The following is a 20,878-nucleotide window of genomic DNA, read 5'->3' as shown; positions in this document are numbered from 1 at the left end:
GCATTGTAATCTGTTTTTTGAGTATTGATTTGAAAAAGTAATCTTTTATAAAAAGAGGAGGAAAACAATAGTTTCTGCCAGAACTAGGACCAAAAAATATGCTTCTTAAGTTCTTAAAATATACTTAAAAAAATTTATCTAAGGTTCAATGATAAAATTTATGAATAATTTAAATTCTATTATTAACATTAGATTCACGCGAAAAACAGAGGTAAATAAAAAATAATATATGCAGAAGATAAAATAACCAATCGATATGTGAAACTGATTTGTGTAACTTTTCTCATTTGTTTTTCTACGTTTAAAAGAAATATGCTAATGGAAAATAAAATTTATATTAACTGAATTTACCTACAATTTAAATTAACGTCTTTTGTCGGCAATGGCTTAAAATAGTTTGACAACAGCTTAATTTCCCTCAGGGAATAGACAGTTCTCTCGAACAGTAAATGTAAAATAACGCTGTGTTTGCAACTTCAACTTTGCCTGAAATGTAAAATAGCACAGAGCTCAATCCTCTGGCCCCTTTCTAATAACTTCCTACGGTAGCATAAACTTCGTATTTTTAAGCTGCACACTAGGAGCCAGGTTGAAGGTTATTCCGGTGAAGTAAGTAATTAACTAGATAAGTAGTTTGAATATTCATAAGCCTGGATGAGAGAGGCTTCGAGTTGCAAATATGGAAATGAAATTACTCCTAGTTATATTATCAAATTTTCGGGGTATATAAAGTTTGCTTCATTATTAAACTGCCACCTAATTTAAAAGGTAACGATTTGAGTTTTGGCTGGTGCTGCAGCTGCCTGAAGGCGCTTCGGTAGTTTCGGTTCCAGCGGTTTTGAATCCACTTCGAAACTTCGGAAAACGGAAAAAAACGGAAAACTTCTTATGTTCGCACTTAATTCTAACGCTGTCTTTGCTGGAGTTTACTGGGTTAACTGCAATTTTACAAGGATCCTGCGTGATGTTTTTTCCGTATTTGCCGTATTATATTATAAAGAATTATTATTCTAGTATAGAATGTGAATATTAAATTCTATTAAGGAAAATGTAGGAGGACCCTTTTATTAATATACATCATTATACATGCCATTTAGATAATTTTAAGAGTTAATTAATTAAACTAGTTAAAAACATTTAAAATTTCCATTTTTTATAATTTTACAGTTTAAGAAAGAAAGCAAAAAGATATTAGAGTATTTAATTAATAATAAGTATTTGCGACACCTACAAACTAGAATTATTTTTGGATATGGATTGATGATTCAATTCTTTCTATCGCTAGGAAATAAGTAACGACTGATTATTTTAAATTTCAGCAAAATATAAAATAAAAATAATATGTCTATAAATAAATTTTAGCGACAATCACTTTTAAAGTTTAATTTATTGTGTGTGTTTTGATGAACTCTTTAATAACCTCTATGTATTACTGGTAGAATAAAAAAAGAGTTAAAGAATTACGAAAATTATTATGTTTTAAGGCACTGTGGGAGATATGTATTTCTATCATTTAGATATTATTTTTATATCAAAAAGGACTGTATTTTTGGAAAGTACTATAAGAATGGACTAAAATTTTGGAAAATAAACTTTCATAAAATTTAATTGTAGAAAATAAGATTTAGTATTATTTAAAAAAAGAAACAATTAAACTTTTAGATGTAATAAAATTAACATAATATACCTCTTTAATATAAGACATAATATGTCTTTTATTTTCAGTCAGGTTAATCTACAGTGCCTACTTAATTTAGGTGGTCCTTCTTCAGCCATATAATGGCCTCATTATTTTTAAGTTTCAAGAGACCCTATACCTTTATAAATCAAAACATTTTACTACTTTTGTGATTTGTATAACTAAAAAAAACTGTTGTAATTTGATTATATTTATAATTCACTATTGGAGTTAAAACACTATCGGATATTTTAATTATATTAATTTTGTAGGATTCTCTACTGTAATGTTTGGTTTCAATAATTATCAAAAGGGTATGCATAATATGCACATTCATAATTAGTCAACCGTCATACATTTTCCGTAATAGAATTCAATATTTACACCCCTTCTTAGAATAATTCTTTATTAAATGATATGGCAAATATGGAGCCATCATCTCTCAGGATACTTATAAAATCGCAGTTAACCCAGTAATCTCCAATATAGACGGCTCCAATTAAAATTAAGTGCGAACATAAGAAGTTTTCCGTTTAAGTTTCGAAGTGAATTCAAACCGCTCGAACCGAAATTACCGAAGTGCCTTCAGGCAGCAGCAGCAGCCGAAACTGAAATCGTTACCTCTTAAATTAGGTAGTAGTTTTTAATAATGAAGCAAACTTTATATGCCCCGAAAATTTGATAATATAACTAGGAGTAGTTAAATTTCCATATATGCATCTCGAAGCCTATCTCGTTCGAGCCTGTGAATATTCAAACTTTTTAACTAATTAATTCACCTTATAATAAGATATACAGAGAAGACCAGACTACTAGTAACATAGCAAATTGCCGGACGAATTTACGTTTACCCGATTTGCGTTCGTACTCGAGATTCACTGCCGGCTGGTCGGCTGGTCAGGCAGTTCGCAGTTTCGGTCGTGACACTAGGAATACGACGCAAGGAATGCCGAGTATTTATTATTTTCATTTTAAGTGTTTACCTTCACTTAAGGTAACGATTAAAATAAAAATACTTAAATATTTATTATTTCTATTATTTCTATTCTTTCTCTATTTATTCTCTAAACCCCAAAAAACTAAAATATTACTCTAAATAAAAAAAAAAGTTACAACAAGTGTTCAAAAAGACCACCTTCTTGTGCTAGACAGAAGCCTAGGCGGTCGTAAATTCCCCGTCTGATATTGTAAACATATTTGAGCTAATAGTTTGGAAAGCCTCTCGTATTTTTAATTGAAGCTCATCCAGATTATTAGCCCAATTATGACCATACACTTTGGATTTTACATAACCCCACAAAAAGAAATCATTGGGAGAAAGATCTGGTGATCTAGCGGGTCACAAAAAAAAATTAAACGGTTGGGAAAAGTATTCTTCAAATATTCTTGAACAATACGGGCATTGTGGGCAGGGCAACCATCTTGTTGAAACCAGACATTGTGGAATCTTCTCCCAATAACTCAAGAATTCTAGGGACAATCTGCTGCTGTAACAAGTCCAAATAGTTTGCATCAGTTAAATTACCCTCTATAAAAATGGACCAATCATATGCTCCCCTACAAAACCGCCCCAAACATTTAGCTGTTGATGATATTGCGTGCATACCTCAAAATATCTGTGCAAATTTTCCCGAGACCAATATCGTACTTGTGTAGGATTATGACGACTCAATAAAAGAAAACTTGGTTTGTCGGTGAAAACTATACGCCGAATAAAGTTTTCATCTAAATTGGCCTTTTCTATTACAGATTCACAAAACGCCATACGCCGAAATTGGTTTTCATAGAAAATTTGTTGAGTTTTGCGCGCTTTCTACGATCGGTATTCATTCTTGTTAAGGACACTTTGGAACCGTGCTAGGTGAAGAATCTGTTACCTCAGCAATTTGATTACTTGAAAACGTGACAACACATCAGACTCTTTGTGTTTTTGTGGGGACACGCACCCATATGTTTCAAAATTATTAATAACTATTGATATAGTAGATAAAGAGGGAATTGGCCTGTTTACAAAGACCTATTTTGGAAATACCATTTTTCAATTTGAATTTTCTCACGAACTTCGTAAACATCCATTATTTTCTGAAAAATAAATGTTACACCAGAACTGTCGCGAGAGTCTATGTATTCGTTTTGGCTATTAAAACACAAATAAATACAAATTCTGAAACATTCATATCACATAATATCTAACTTTCAACCTGGCTGTTAAGGAGAGAATTATTAGATAGGGGGGGATTGAGCTCTGTGCTATTTTACATTTCTGATAAAATTGAAACTTGTCACTGCGTTTTTATTTACTGTTCTATTTCTTGTTCTCTGTCTATTTCACGAGGGATATTCAATTACTGTCAAGTTGATTTAACTCATTTTCATAGAAGATAAATTAAATTAAATTATTTAATAATTTAATTATGTCTGTCCAAAAATAGAAGTTTTTTTTGGTATAAAATGTATTTTTTAAAATTTAGAAAAAATATTAAAAAAAATAAAAAAAATAATAGATTAAAATTAGACATATCACCCATAGTATTTTAATACATTTTCAAATTTTCAATAGCTCTTTCAATACTGCCAGTAACTCAAAGGGGCAATTTAGTGTCACATATCATGCTAATTACCTTAGGTATACTTTTGTAGCGATTGTCTATATTATTTATTAAATAATTATTTTTCTTATTACATATATTTATGTCATATTTATGTCATATATGTCATCAGCTATTTCACCGTTATAACAATAATTGGATAATCAATCCACACTTAAAAATAAGTCTAGGATATTTGTAAGAAAAAAAGGTGTCTAATACTCCAATATGTTTGAACTTCTTGGATGAACTATAAAATTGTAATATTTGGCACATTCAATATGTTTTAAACTAGTTAATTTTATTTTTTTAAGTTATATAAAAGTCATGTACTATAATGCATATTTCTATTAATCAATTCTTACACATTTTCCTGTAATAGTATTCACACCCTATCCTAAAAGAATTACTTTGTTATATCAAAGCCAAATCGGAGTTAACCCAGTAATCTCAAAGGCAGCATTAAAATTAAGTGCGAACATAAGAAGTTTTCCGTTTAAGTTTCGAAGTAGATTCGCAACCGTTCAAACTGAAACTACCGAAGCACCCTCAGGCAGCGGCATAACCAGCCAAAACTGAAATCGTTACCTTTTAAATTAGGTGGTAGTTTTTTAATAATGAAGCAAACTTTATATGCCCCGAAAATCTGATAATATAACTAGGAGTAATTTCATTTCCATATTTGCATCTCGAAGCCTCTCTCATTCGAGTTTCTGAATATTCAAACTACTTATCTAGTTAATTATTTACTTTACCGGAAGAACCTTCAACCTTGCTGCTAGTGTATAGCATAAAAATAAGAAGTTTATATCGCCGTAAATAGTTATTAGAGAGGAGGGTATGGGATTTAGGTCTATGCTATTTTACATTTCTTGTAAAGTTGAAACTTGTCACTGTGTTTTTCAATTTATAGCTGGAACTTCAGTTATTATACATTTTATTTTCCTGATAAATATATAATTTAGTCGTCAGTCTACATCCAAAAATGTGTGTCTGTTATTTTGTGTGTATGTTTATTTGCTAAATTATTACTATATTATTTTATAATATATTTTCTTTAAAGACCAAAGTTGTAAGAATTAAAACGTTAAAAGTTATATTTATTTTATAGCACTTTACACGCTATTGTGATATTTGCTATTACCTAATGCGCATGTATAATATTAATCAAATCTCACATATTTTCCGTAATAGAATTTAATATTCACATCCCATCCTAGAATAATTCTTCAGTATATACGGCAAATACGGAGCAATTATCTCGTAGGATCCTTATAAAATCACAGTTAACCCAGTAATCTCCAACATAGATCGCATTAAAATTAAGCGCGAACATAAGAAGTTTTTGGTTTAAGTTTCGAAGTGGATTCAAACCGCTCGAACTAAAATTACCGAGGCGCCTTCAGCAGCAGCAGCACCAACCAGAAGTGAAATCGTTACCTTTTAAATTAGGTGGTAGTTTAATAATGAAGCAAACTTTATATGCCCCGAAAATTTGATAATATAACTAGGAGTAATTTAATTTCCATATTTGTATCTCGAATCCCTCTCTTATCCAAGTTTATGAATATTCAAACTACTTAACTAGTTAAATTCTTATTTCACCGGAACAACCTTCAACCTGGCTATGTGCAGCTGAAAAATACAAACTTTATCCTGCTGTAGGAAGTTATTAGAAAGGAAAGCTATTTTACGTTTTTGATAAAGTTGAAACTTGTCACTGCGTTACTTTATATTTACTGTTTATTATAGAGCTCCGTCTATTCCTGGAGGGATATTTAATAATTCTTGTCAAGCTTATTCAACCCATCTTCATAGAGGTGAGATTTTAATCTCCTATGCCTCAACCTATCAAAAACTAAAGTTTTGTCATATAAAAGTACTATGCAACCTTTCGTACTTAATAATACCACTATTGACGTCGTGAACTCTGTGAAATTGTTAGGACTTGTAGACAACTCGTTAAAATGAGACTTGCACATGGAAGCTTTATCAAAGAAACTAAGCGCTGCCTGTTTTGCGCTAAGATCAGTTTCTAAGGAACTTTACTTTTCAAGCTCTCTTATAGTCTATTATTTCCTTTTTGAGTCGCATCTTCGTTATGCCCTTCCATTCTGGGGTACTTGCTGCGCGAGAAAATTTGATCGTATTTTCAAACTTCAAAAGAGAGCAGTTCAGTATTTATTGGGATTGACCAGTAGAACTCACTGCTAGAATTTCTTTAAAAATATTTAAATACCGACTCCTCCTTCTTTATTCATTTTTGAATCCGTTTGCTTAATCCGCACGCACATATCTGCTATTCCCGAAAGGCTTTCTCACAACAATCCACTTAGTAATGCGGAGCATGATCTTTATCTGCCAACCCCGAGCTCAGAACTAGTTAAAGTCTCAATACTGTACAGGGTGGACCATTTTGATTGTTTCTATAGGGTATCTAGGAAACCGTGAGAAATATTCAAATTTTGATACTGCAGTCTCGGGTTCCTTTTTTGAAAAAATTATAATGGCGCAAACGGATCGTGGCTATCTTGATCGGTTTCGAAGCTACAGGGGGATTCTCAGATTTTGTACTTTTTGAAGATGTTCGATAGTTTGTTTATTTCAGCAACCACGGAAAAATGAATTATACATTCTAAAGGCACTTTTCTATGTAGAATGCAGTGGCGTAGTCAGACTTTTTTCGAATAAAATATTTTTTGAGATATTAACTATACTTATGTTTTTTAAAATAGAACCCCCTGTATATTTTTAAATTTTTTTATTCAGCTTGGCATGGGCTTCTCGAAAATATATAACACTTTATATTTATTTTCACTATTAACCTCAATATTTCAAATTTTTCTTAAAATATCCACTTAGTGGATAGTAGGCCGCGCCGAGGAACAAAGTAAACGGTTGTCATGGTGATCGGAACATACCTTTGATGGATGCGGGACATTTCATTTCAACAGATTGATGTATCTTAGATAATAAAAAAATGAGTAAATTTGAAAATTTTGAGAAATATAATATGTTAGAATGTTATATTGAGTCTAACAAACATAAGCAAATGGCAGCTGATTTATATTTTGAGCGGTATCCAGAGCGCGAGCTTGGTTGCTCGCGCTCTGGGTTTGGTTACCCAGCCATTTTTAAAAGGTTAGAAGAAAGTTTAATCAATTTTGGATCTTTTGAAAAACCGTGTCGCAAAAAATGATCAGAAAGAAGATGAAGAAAATCAATATTCATTTTTCATCATACTCATTTTTTTATTATTTAAAATACACACACTTCAATCTGTTGAAATGAAATGTCACGCATTCATCAAAAGTATGTTCCCATTACCATGACAACTGTTTACTTTGTTCCTCGGCGCGGCCTACTATCCACTAAGTGGATATTTTAAGAAAAATTTGAAATATTGAGGTTAATAGTGAAAATAAATATAAAGTGTTATATATTTTCGAGAAGCCCATGCCAAGCTGAATAAGAAAATCTTCAAAAAGTACAAAATCTGAGAATCCCCCTGTAGCTTCGAAACCGATCAAGATAGCCACGATCCGTTTGCGCCATTATATTTTTTTCAAAAAAAGAACCCGAGACTGCAGTATCAAAATTTGAATATTTCTCACGGTTTCCTAGATACCCTGTAGAAACAACCAAAATGGTCCACCCTGTGCAATGCCAAAAAAATGTACAATCATCTGTCGATGAAGCTATTTTGGCTTTTTGTACAATAAAGCGTTATTTATTATTATTATAGAGGATAAATTAAATTAAATTATGTAATAATTTAATTATGTCTGTCCAAAAATATTTCTTTGGTATAAAATGTATTTTTTAAAATTTATCAAGGGACAATTTAGTGTCACATATCATTAAGTAGGTATACTTTAGTAGTGATCGTCTATATAATTTATTTATATATATTTTTTTATTATATATATTTCTGACATTCAATCTAATCAGTCATCAGCTATTTCCCCGCCATAACAATAATTGAATAATCATTCATCCAGATTCAAAAATAAGTCTAGGTTATATATATAATATATTGGTCGATTTAAGACGTTTTTCTACGTTGTCCGATACCCAATTTCCAGCCTGTCCTATACGTACAATCCTCTGTTGACAGGTTTCTTTTAATCGTTGCTTTGTGTACGCTTTTTTGCCATTCCAATGTCGGTCTTCCCTGTTTTCTTCTGCCCTTTGGTTGCCAATGGATTATTTTCTTGAGCCATCTTGTATTCTTCATTCGCTCTACATGTCCGTACCAGATCAGCTGCTTTTTCTCTATACCCAGTTTTCTTGACCGTTGTCCATGTTCGAATTTCCCTTGGTGCACCTATGCATAGATATTTTGTTTTGTCTATGTTAACACTTGTCAAGCCCCATTCTCCGCATTTTTACTTATTCTTACACATTTTTCCGTAACATTCCCGTAATTTAATATTTACACCCCATCCCAAAATAATTCTTCGTTATATCATAGTTAAATCGGAGTTAACCCAGTTATCTCCAACAAAGGGAGCATTAAAATTAAGTGCGAACATAAGAAGTTTTCCGTTTAAGTTTCGAAGTAGATTCGCAACCGTTCAAACTGAAACTACCGAAGCACCCTCAGGCAGCGGCATAACCAGCCAAAACTGAAATCGTTACCTTTTAAATTAGGTGGTAATTTAATAATGAAGCAAACTTTATATGCCCCGAAAATTTGATAATATAACTAGGAGTAATTTTTCATTTCCATATTTGCATCTCGAAGCCTCATTCGAGTTTCTGAATATTCAAACTACTTATCTAGTTAATTACTTACTTCACCGGAACAACTTTGAACCTGGCTCGTAGTGTATAGCTTAAAAATACGAGTTTATACCACCGTAGGAAGTTATTAGAGGAGAAGGGCAGTGGATTGAGCTCTGTGCTATTGTTCATTTCTGACAAAGTTGAAGTTTGGCACTGCGTTACTTTACCATTTACTGTTCGAGTGCTCTGTCTATCCCCCGAGGGATATTTAATTGTTTTCAAACTGTTTTAACCTATTTCCACCAATGAAAATTAAATTAAATTATTTAATAATTCAATTATCGCTGTTCAAGCATATAATTACTTTCTTATATAAATATTTTTTAGAAAATTAAACAAAAATAAAAAATAAATGATTAAACACTTCACTCGCAGTATTTAAAACGCATTTTCAGATTGTGAAAAGCTATTTTAATACTAACAGTAACTTAAAATAGAGGTTTTAGTATCAATATTCACTCTAAGAAAGTAAACTTTAATACTGATTGTCTGTAATAGATATCTACGATACAAGTGAGTTAACAGCATCACTAAGATATGCGTGTGAAAGTTGCACGAGTGCGTAGCACGAGTTGTGTAACCACACAAGTATCTTAATGGAGTTGACTCGCGTGTATTGTACAATATTTTATCTACGTTTAACTATAAAAACACACAATGAATTTTAGAAATTATTGTACTTAACTATATACCTATCCTAAAAATCAATTACCTTAATACCTTTATTCAAATAACACAATGCATGGCAATGTCAATATGATAGTAAATAATATTGATGTCACTAGTTTAAAAAATGAGCGATTCGGAAAGTATTCCCTCTGACATCGAAGAAGAGGCATTCAGAACCATTTCTGGATTGCTTCCAGCAAGATCGAAACAGCAGTATGAAAATACATACTCTAAGTATGTAAAATGGTGCACCGAAAATATAAGTACACTACTATGGAAATGAAAAGGTACTCATAACATATTTATCCAATTTAATGCAAAATAAATATTTTACAAAATATTTTTTCTCTTTGGTAGTCATCTAAACAAGGAGTACGGTAATGAAAATGCGTGAATTAATACGCATTCTCAGTGAGTTAAGAGCTTCTTAACTCACTGACGTAGATAAAACTTATTAATATATTAATTTTCCTTATTAGAAGTGTTTAAGTTATTGGTAGAAATAATATCATGCAAACTTTGAAAAATTTTAAAATTTTACATTATATTATTATGATTTTTGATATTTTAAATATATCATTTCCAATATTTTAATATTTGATAAAAATATCTGAATCTCAGTTCCATCAACTCTAAGAACAAAGAACAATCTATTATAAGATAGTCGCGCGATGTTTGGAGAACTGTAGTCAGTTGGAGACGTATGGGTCAAGGCCAAGAATCGCAAAGCTTTTAAGGAAGATTTATGTCCAACTGTAGAGGCGTGAATCTGACTGATGGTGATAAGAGGGAGTAAACATTAATAATAAAACAAAAGCCGGTGTACAAAAAGATATTCACGGATGATACACGTAAAAATATTCACGGATGATACATATAAAATAGGATTTACTGAAAGTCAAACAATTATAACATACAGGGTGAGTCTTAAATAAGTGCAAATATGTTTACGGGTTGTATATTTCGACCCCAGAAACACGATTATGAGGTTTATTTCGCAATTTTTTTTTTTTAATTTGTAATTTTTTGAAAAAAAATTTGGAAATTCTTTTAGTTTTTAGTTAAAAAACATTATTTCTTGATAATATGGCAGCATAGGTAGTAGATTAAATTTACAAGAAAGAAAAATCGGAAAAGATGGTTCTCAAATTTTGAGCAATAGAGTAAAATAACTCGGTTATTTTGAACTTAGTTCAAAAACAGTAAAGAGAAAATATGTTTCTTTTATCGAGATCTACCAGCCCTGAAAATATTTGTACTTACCGAAGGCTCACGCTATATAGTATGGTCGTAAATTCATTTTTGATTAACTTTTTAGCCATTTTATTGGTTTTTATCATTAAAGTAATATTAATATTAATTTTTGTTTCGATAATGATCTAAAAAGAAGATAGATAAAATCAAGAAAAATATAGGTTTTAAAAAAGTTTAAACAAACATTCTTAAAAATGACCACAGTTGTATTTTGAGTTACTTTAGTTTGCAATTATACAATTTAAAATATAACAAAGCATTGTGTCAAGTTTGCTTCCCCAACTTGTTTTATGTTAATTAAGTTACATTAAAAAACTTTAACTCTCATTTTCTCCATAATTATCTTTTAGGATTTGATCCAGTTCACTTCTGAACCCCTTATATATAACAAATTATTTTTTTTTATTTGCAATATTTCAGAACTACCCGAATCACCGAGAAGTTGTTCGGTACGAAACTCCACTCAAGGCTTTCTGGAAGTATCTTGCCTGGCTGGCAACGACGGTGGGCTTCGGCAGAACTTCGTCCTGGAAGTGAGTGATGTGTCTGGACCTGCACCCCCAGGTATCCACTCAACATTAAACGATCAAGGTTAGATTTCAGATGAAGAGTAATTTGTGTCCTGTGCTTGTCTTTCACACGCTATTTCAAAATTCTTTTGTCTATTAAAACTCTTTGGTCTCTACTTTATTTTTTTTTAAATAACAACATATATAATATAACAACATATAGTAAACCTAATTAATAAGAACCAAAATTATCTAAAGCGTCGCTATTGTATACACCCCTTTTGCAAAGAAGACATAGGAACATAGAATTTAGTGTTTTTAAGGAATTGAATATCTATCCTGAAAGATTTCAAGCATTTGATAGAATGAAAAAAGAAACCTTTGATGTGCTAGTTAGAAAAGTTGTTCCCAACCAAGTCTTGTTTATTCCTTTTGGAATAATCGGCACGAGTGTGGTCATAAATCCACGGTTTAGTTTCAATCAGTAATACAAAATGTATATTGAAGTCCGGATCGTCCTTCATTTTTGCCAAATTTGAGTAACGTGTTAATAGCACGTAGCGAAAAGTAGAACCAGTTCTAGTTTTGAAGCAGTGGCATGACATGCTACAACAGTGTGACAGCGCTACTTCAGTGTGCGCTGACACACTTATTGTCGTTTGTTCAATTCGAAATAACTTGTTAGATTCAAGTTACTTGCCAGATTACGTTCCACGTCAGATGCTACGTCACTTTGGAGGGCGCTCTCACTAAAGGAAGAGAGAAACAAAGGCTAGAAATAAACTTGCCAAATTTTGACACAATGAACGATATTTCGATCAAAGGTTCTTGTTTCTTTAAGACATATTCTATAGAAGTAACACTGCCTTACTTAAACCTTAATATTAACTAAGTTTTAGCACACATGATTAACTTATTAATACCATAAACACTTGGCACATACTGTGAAAAAAAAATGATTCTAAAAAAATCTTATAATAGTCGTATTTTTAGGAGAGGAAGCAACGCCGTTTAGATTCTTTGGAGAACGACCTGTATTTAAATTGTTAAATCTGCAACCAAATAGAGAATACCAGGCTATAGTTTATGCTGAAAATGCAAGGGGGCGCAGTAATCCTCCTGTCATTTTACCTGTTATACGACGCACATACGATGGGTCCATGGAGTCGCTTCAAGAAGACGGTAAGTTCGATTGTTTTAACTAGTTAAAATTTCAAACTTCTAAATGTGTGTAACCCCATATTCAAAACAGATTACAAAAGGTAGCCATACACATATAGCTTTTCCTCACCTAAAAGGCTCCTGTGTCAGAAGTAATCAAATACCTTATCCCGATAGAATTGGTACAGTCAACACTACACATAAGTCTGTCTATATGGACAAGACATTAACTCTATATACAGAGGACACTATACTCTATGAACACCTAATATATTATACAGTTTTTTTTAATTCTGTATATATTGCTATTTAAATAAATAGGGACAAGCTATGGCACAGAATATTTCAACAGGAAAACAAAATATACGCTTAAGTTATTACGAGTTAAATAATTAGGAAACATTTACTTTACCTTTATTAACGGAAATTTACAAACCAAATTAACATCAATTCGTCTCAAACGGTAGTCTAAGAGCTATTACCTAACACCTCTCAACATCATCTCTGTTCGTTGTCTGATTTCTCTTTCCCTAGTTTTCGAATAAATATTTTACAAATCAGTAATTATTTATGTACACAGAGTGTCTTAGAACTGAATATTTTGAGTTTAAAAACATATGTTTTTTACATGCAAAAAAAATTATTTTTTATATGTAAAAAACTATTTATAACACGTAAAAAACTATTTTTTACGCAAAAACAAATATATTTTTTGATTTATTACTTTTTCAACATTTTAAACTACACTTTTTCAAACATATCTTTCAAATCCTTCAATTTAATAGCTATTAGGAAGACGTTTTACTTCAAATATACGCAAGCAATGCACACACATTCTTTTCTTATTTAAAATTACCCCCCCCCCATATTAAAATTTCCAATTTTAATTTTGTCTTTATTACTTAATATCGATATACAATCCACACACTTTCGTTCATATTTACCCGAAAACCGAGCAACTCCTACGAAGTTATAGAGTGGAAAATTAAGTTAAGTTCGAGTTGATTTAATCCCCGAAACGAGCCATTTAGATTACTCAAAAGGGTCAAGCCTTATCAGATCATTGGACCCTTCGAAGGGTCGTAATTAGACGACCTCACGTTCGGTAACGTTCGGTTTTCTTGATTTTAACTTCGGGATTAAGTATTAAGGAGGGATACTGGAGTAACAAAGCCACGGCCATTTCCCTAAACCAATTCCAATTCGGTATTAGGGTTATTTCATGGTGACAGGTTGACGGACCATCAAATATTTGAAGGGTTAAGTGAACAGCAAACATGACATTTCTACCTAATATGTATATCATAAATTAGTAAATGAAGTTGTTATTCCCATTACAATTTTTGGGGTTTTGTTTTTAAATAGTAAAATACTAAAGTAAATGTAAAGTTTGATAAAATAGGTTTCACATTATAACACTTCCTTAAAACAAATAAAACATGCATAGTGTTAAAGAGTGCCATAAAAAGAGTTTTGACTATTACTGTGTTACTAAAACTGTTTAGTAACAGTTAATACTTCAGTTGAGTTCTAGTGAACTCAACTGAAGTATCCCAACTGCCGGCAGCTGATACTAGACTAGAAATATAATTGATATTTGGCAAATTTAACATCTACAATTATAATATCATCAATATAAGTCTTGAATTGCAATAATGTTTACCTAAGTTAGTGTAGGAATATTTATAAACTTATATAATAGTAGCTCCCGTATACAGACCGGACCACCGTAGTAGTAACATAGGCAGAACCGGACGAATTAGCGTATACCCGTCCGCCGGATAAAAAGCAGGCGAAAAAATGCGATAAAATAAAAATAGGTAGATATGTCGTGATAAGAATGTTTCATAATTTGTATTTATTCGTGTTTTAATAGCCAAAACGAATACATAGATTCTCGCGACAGTTCTCGTGTAAAATTTATTTTTTAAGTAAAATACTGGATGTTTACGAAGTTCGTGAGAAAATTCAAATTGTATAATGGTATTTCCAAAATAGGTCTTATCGGGATATACACACAATTTTTCCACAAACTTTTGTAAACAGGGCAATTCTATCTTTACCTACTATATCAAGAATTATTAATAATTTTGAAACACATGGGTGCGTGTCCCCACAAAAACACAAGAAGCCTGATGTGTTGATTAATGAAGAACAGGAGTTAAAGCAAGTGTTTAACCGTTTAATTAGTGGATATGGAACTATTTTGTGACCCGCTAGATCACCAGATCTTTCTCGCAATGATTTCTTTTTGTGGGGTTATGTAAAACCCAAAGTGTATGGTCATAATAGGGCTAATAATCTGGATCAGCTTCAAGTAAAAATACGAGAGGCTTTCCAAACTATTAGCCCTAATATGTTAGCCAATGTCAGACGGGGATTTTACGACCGCCTAGGCTTCTGTCTAGCACAAGAAGGTGGTCTTTTTCAACAGTTGTTATAACTTTTTTTATTTAGAGTAATATTTTAGTTTTTTTGGGTTTAGAGAATTTATTTTTTTTTTGTTTTGGCTTGTAAACACACTCAAATAATAAATACTCGGCACTCCTCGCGTCGTATTCCTAGTCTGTCACGACCGACCCGTCCAAGCACAACTGTAACTGCGTACTGCCTGACTAACCGACTAGCCGGCAGTGAATCTCGAGTACGAACGCAAATTGGGTAAACGTAAATTCGTCCGGCAACTTGCTATATTACTAGTAGCCTGGTCTTCTCTGTATAGCGTTTAACACCTTGGGAGTAGCAAGGTACAGCTTGCCATGCGAGAGCCGTTCGGTATACAAGGAAGGTAATGTGGCTAGCACTACGTTTCAACCGCCTATTATTACCTCAGGATTGTGAATCCCAAGTACTCATTTAAGCCTGAGTCGACCTAGGTAACCAAACTATTTTTATTTTAATAAAAACAGTCGGCTGATGAAATACCGGGTGTAGGATTCGAACCCACTACCTTGAGATTGGTAGACGAGAGCCTGTACCTCTACGCCACCTGGCACCTTATATTTATAAACTTATATTAAATAAAACACACTATTATATTGCTAGTTTTTATGATATTCTGTGGTATATTTTGATCTGTATTTGATAGATTTGAAAAAAACAATTTGAAATAAAACTCTGTTCTCTCTCGTTTCAGGAAATGGGCCATTATACGATTCGATGGATACTTCTGGATTAGGCAAACCTCATAGACCTGTTAGCAATCAGAACCTGACTATTATCATTGCCGGTATATCAGTAACTGCAGTACTGCTTATAGTGATAGTTGTGGTTGTATCGACAGTGATAGCCTGCAAAAAATCAAGAGGTATGTGTAAAGAATACATTTAAAGAACACTGTAACAATAGTACCTTATCTACATTTACACAAACCTTAAAATAATATATTTCCATAAACTTTTATTCCAACAATTTTGTTTAAACCCAATAAAGTATTTTTGGGTATAAAAAAGAATCCACTATTCTCCAATTTTTAGTAAAAAATAGTAGATATGGTCTTTATAACAAATGGATCTAGAGCTTTTTTAAGAATTTTTGTATATTACATGTTAACGTTTGTTTGAATATTTTATATAGAAAATCAACACCTTTAAGCCTGGAATTGTGTGTATTCTTCGAAAAAGCTTAAATCAACAAATAATTGTGTATCATAAAATTACAAATTATGTTTTCTATGCCATCATTCTTATACATAACTTATGAGATTTGTTGGTAATCTAAATTACACCTAATTTCCACAAATAAAATTGTGTATGTAAATAAACTTAAAAAATGTTATTATTATTTATGTACTTCGTCATGTCTGTCGTGAAAATAGCAAATAATGATGTATTATTATTGAGTTTTAAATATTTTGTAGTACGAAATACGACGATACGAAGAAGAGAAAGAAGAAGCAGCAAACCACCCAGTGAACTGGAACTCTCAGAAGCAGGGTTTGGGGAGGGATTTCACAGAAGAAGTGCTATGTATAGAGCGAGTATGTATGGAGATTGCGAGGAGAGGATATCTCGATTGATTGAAGGTACATAGATCGCTTTTTATTTTTCAGTTTGTAAATGCTGAAACACGATCTACAATTTATTATAACGTATTAATACTACTTAACAAAAAATCAGGATTCATCAGGCAACGTAATGAATAAATTTAATCAATTATTGTTACTTTATGCAAAAAAAAGAAAATGTTCCGATGTGCATATGATAAGTTGAATAGAGTATAATTTTACAGAGATACCTTTAATTTGTTTTAATTGGACATAGAAATTTGACTAAAGTAATAGCCTCTAACTGAAGAGAATTTTCTCTTCATAAATAACAGATCATATTTTTTTAATTTTTAACTGTCTACTTTTTATTTTAATTTCATAACCAATTTTTATACCTTGTAAAAAACGACATATTATTTATTTGAGTTACATGACAGTAAAACTTAAAAAGTATAGGAGAACAAACATATTTGTCGCTAAAACTTTCATTTCAACCTTCTATTGAAACCAGAGTTATTTATCAAACAGATCTAGGAGAATTGTCCGAAAACAATCGACCGAAGGAGAATTGCCCGAAAACAATTGACCGGAAGGTGTATTGTCCGAAAGGATAATTTCCCGTAAAGGAAAAAGCAAAATAAAAACACTAAATCACCACAATACACCAAAACACTTTTACTTTTACACTGGACGCGCGTTTCGCTAACCATGTTAGCATCATCAGCAGATGATTATAAACTAAAGTACAATCTACAAGTTGAGCGTTTATATACTCGCCCAGTGGGCACCGAGTGGGCGTGGCAAAAACTAGCCAACCGAGTCAGAGCCAACTGAGCGTAACAGTTAGATTTCCGCCACTAGAGTAGTAGGAACAAAGAACTTGAAGGAATTGGACCGTTGTCTCTGTTCATACTATCTTTACATTTATTAATTCTGATGCTTTCATATGCATCTAATTGCCTGTAATTTGAGACTTGTTTAATTGGAATTTGATTTGGTTTGGTTTGAGATATATTCCTAATGAATCACATCATAGTGTTGAACATAAAATGGCTAGTTTAAATTTCTTAGTTCATAGATTACTTAGTTTCCCACTTTCCAACGAAAGATATGAAATAGAAAGAGATTACATTAGGAATGTAGCTGAGTGTAATGGATATTCTCCTTCACTTGTTGATAAATTAATTAGAAAACGTAGGTATAGGTTAATGATTTCTGAAAATTCGACTTTTCAAGTGGAGAAAGATACGTCTAAATATTTTTCGATACCGTTTGATAGAGAGTTATCCCGTGGTCTAAAAGGAATTTTTAAGAATGTTAATTATAAACTTGTGTATAGTGCTAATAATAAATTACAACAATTATTAGGTAATCCAAAGGATAAAACATCTCCACTGGAAAGGTCGGGTATTTATGAAATTTCTTGTAAAGATTATAATCAGAAATATGTTGGGCAAACTAGAAGATCAATATTAACTAGATTTAAAGAACATTTAGCTCAGATAAGATATGGTAGACCGGATAAATCTTGCGTTGCCGAACATGTTGTTGATAAAGAACATTGTATAGATCTTAATAATTTAAAATTAATTAAACAAGTCTCAAATTACAGGCAATTAGATGCATATGAAAGCATCAGAATTAATAAATGTAAAGATAGTATGAACAGAGACAACGGTCCAATTCCTTCAAGTTCTTTGTTCCTTAAATCCTACTCTAGTGGCGGAAATTAACTGTTACGCTCAGTGGGCTCTGACTCGGTTGGCTAGGTTTTGCCACGCCCACTCGGTGCCCACTGGGCGAGTATATAAACGCTCAACTTGTAGATTGTACTTTAGTTTATAATCATCTGCTGATGATGCTAACATGGTTAGCGAAACGCGCGTCCAGTGTAAAAGTAAAAGTGTTTTGGTGTATTGTGGTGATTTAGTGTTTTTATTTTGCTGTTTAACACCAAAGGTTCCAACCCTCAACTGTAATCTTCGTAAAGGAAAAACACCGAATTACAATTGCCAAAAATAAAAATTCATTGATATATCGATTTTTGTTAAAAGAATGCTTTAATACAGGATCTTTAAAAACGGTCAGATTAATAAAAAGGAAACGAAACCAAACCAAACCAACATTTGTATTTTAGATACAAATAACTGTGCAGTAACAGTTTCTGCTTTACCTTTATGATTACAAGAAATTCGACTACCATCCTACGTATTAAAACTTGGATGATCATGCACAATAAATACAACTTTCTAAAAATTAGCAGGTATGTCAATGATATCGGCCTGACAATGACAATGACCTGACCATTATTGCTTTTTCGGGCAATTCTCCGGATCGGTAAAATGTGCTTAGGGGAATTATCTTTTCGGACAATTTTTTTAGGGCAATCTTAGTTTTGGTGATTTTCTTTCGGTCAATTTTCCTTCGGTCAATAGTTTTCTGACAATATTCTGGATACATTATTGGATATATACAATATTATTGTTATTGCGCGTGAAATATCTGCTGCATATTTACATTCGCTGATGACATAGTTCTAATTTCCAATAGACTTGAAGAACTACAAGCACACACTAAATACAGCCTCAAAATGAGTTTAGCAAAAACTAACGTAATATACAACAAACTAGTAGACAGAAAAGACATTCCAATAAATAACACAAAACCGGAAACAGCTGATAAATATTGGGGACAACTAATACAGAGCTCGGCATCTGTACTTACTACTGTATCTTTGATTATTTATGGTCCTCTTTCCTTCGATTGACTCTATTACCAGTCCATTGACGCCGGCAATATAAAAAATAGAGCTGCCGGTGACGATGAAAAAACTGTACTAAAATAAATTAAAATGTACCGTACGACAGTATGTAAAAAATAAACATTTAAAATGTAATAGATTATCCAATAATACTCGACAGGCAGAATATGGTATCGCAGATTTACGCTATATATTTACGTCCTCTTATATATCTTTAGCGATATATTGCGAAACTAATTTAAGCGAATCCTTGGACCTGCACCAGTTTCCATTTTGCTGATTAATTTCAATATAAAGTATTCTCGCCGTACAATTAATTACCAAGGTTTACTCGAGGAGCTCGATAATCCATTCTCCCACTGACCAACTAAATAAACACCATAGAATGCGTAATGCGACGATTTGTCTTGCCTCGCCGCGATTCCAGCGTCCTCCGGGAGTTATTAATGAGATGTTTATATTGCAGAAGTCCTAGGCCAGGGATGGGTGGTGAACGTGGGAGTTTATTACTTTACTACATTTTGTTCGTAAAGGCCGTGACACACGAGCTATCTAGACGGCACGCAGAAGCCGAACGGCTAGCTAGCAAGAAAGTGCTAAGGACGCGTGCTGGTAGTACGTGAAAACTATTTTTTTATGCGTAAAAAACTATTTATTACACGCAAAAAACTCTTGTTACGTGTATAAAACTACTTTTTACTCATTATATAATATAAAACCATTTGTTACACGTAAAAACAATTGAGCGTCCGGATTGCACAACGACCTTAGCGCGTGGCCGCGGGCAGCTTAGTAGGCAAGGGAGACACGCGTTGTTGCGCGCCGATTTAACAAAATAAATAATTTTGAAACTGCTGTAATTTCGTTAATAATTATTGTTTCGTGCTGATTTTTGCATAGAAATACTCATGAGTAGTCTTTAGCGCTTCCGACAAGCCTAAATAAGTGGATTATTTTTTATATTTTGGATTTGTTTACATTACCGTAGCATATTATAACTTTGAGATAAAAATCTCTGTTATAAATTTCAAAACTGACATATCATAATATAAATAGTATCATTTAATTAGTTATACATTTAGTTAAAACATATTCAAAATTTAGATCGATCATTTGTTCGAGAAGTATATTTATAAGTAGTCTACGAGTTAGAAATATTCCGTATATGTATCAAAAACGACGTAAATGTAGATAGTAGATAGTAGATCAGGCAGTGAATATTACGTAGATATAAATGGGATGCTAGTGGAATTATATTGAAAGAATTAATTTTGGAAGCAATTTATTTAAATCTATACTAATATATAAAATCCTTAAGTGACTGACTCACTGATTAATCACGATCCTGTTCAAACCACTCAACGTAAGAAGCTCAATTTTGGCATACAGATTGATTCTCGGGTGTAGAGGTTCAATAAGAAGGGATTGTTCGAAATTCCAGTTCCAAGGGGGTGAAACCACCCCTCAAATATTACAATATCT

The 20,878-nt window shown here is 32.3% G+C and overlaps 1 protein-coding gene across 1 annotated transcript in view; it reads left to right on the top strand.

Annotated features, from left to right (window-relative positions):
- The window catches only part of LOC115874192 (hemicentin-1), a 418,393-nt gene that overhangs the window by 351,089 nt on the left and 46,426 nt on the right, over window positions 1–20,878 (top strand). The window contains exons 11-14 of the mRNA XM_030889291.1: window positions 11,398–11,568; window positions 12,480–12,668; window positions 15,784–15,954; window positions 16,507–16,671. Of these exons, the coding sequence (XP_030745151.1) occupies window positions 11,398–11,568; window positions 12,480–12,668; window positions 15,784–15,954; window positions 16,507–16,671 (696 nt within the window). The remainder of the gene's footprint in view (window positions 1–11,397; window positions 11,569–12,479; window positions 12,669–15,783; window positions 15,955–16,506; window positions 16,672–20,878) is intronic.

The sequence above is a fragment of the Sitophilus oryzae genome, unplaced genomic scaffold (assembly GCF_002938485.1).
Source record: "Sitophilus oryzae breed Bouriz unplaced genomic scaffold, Soryzae_2.0 scaffold_1241_pilon_pilon, whole genome shotgun sequence".
NCBI lineage: Eukaryota > Metazoa > Arthropoda > Insecta > Coleoptera > Curculionidae > Sitophilus > Sitophilus oryzae.
Note: the sequence above shows the minus strand (reverse complement) of the source record. Positions and strands in the feature narration are given on the sequence as shown.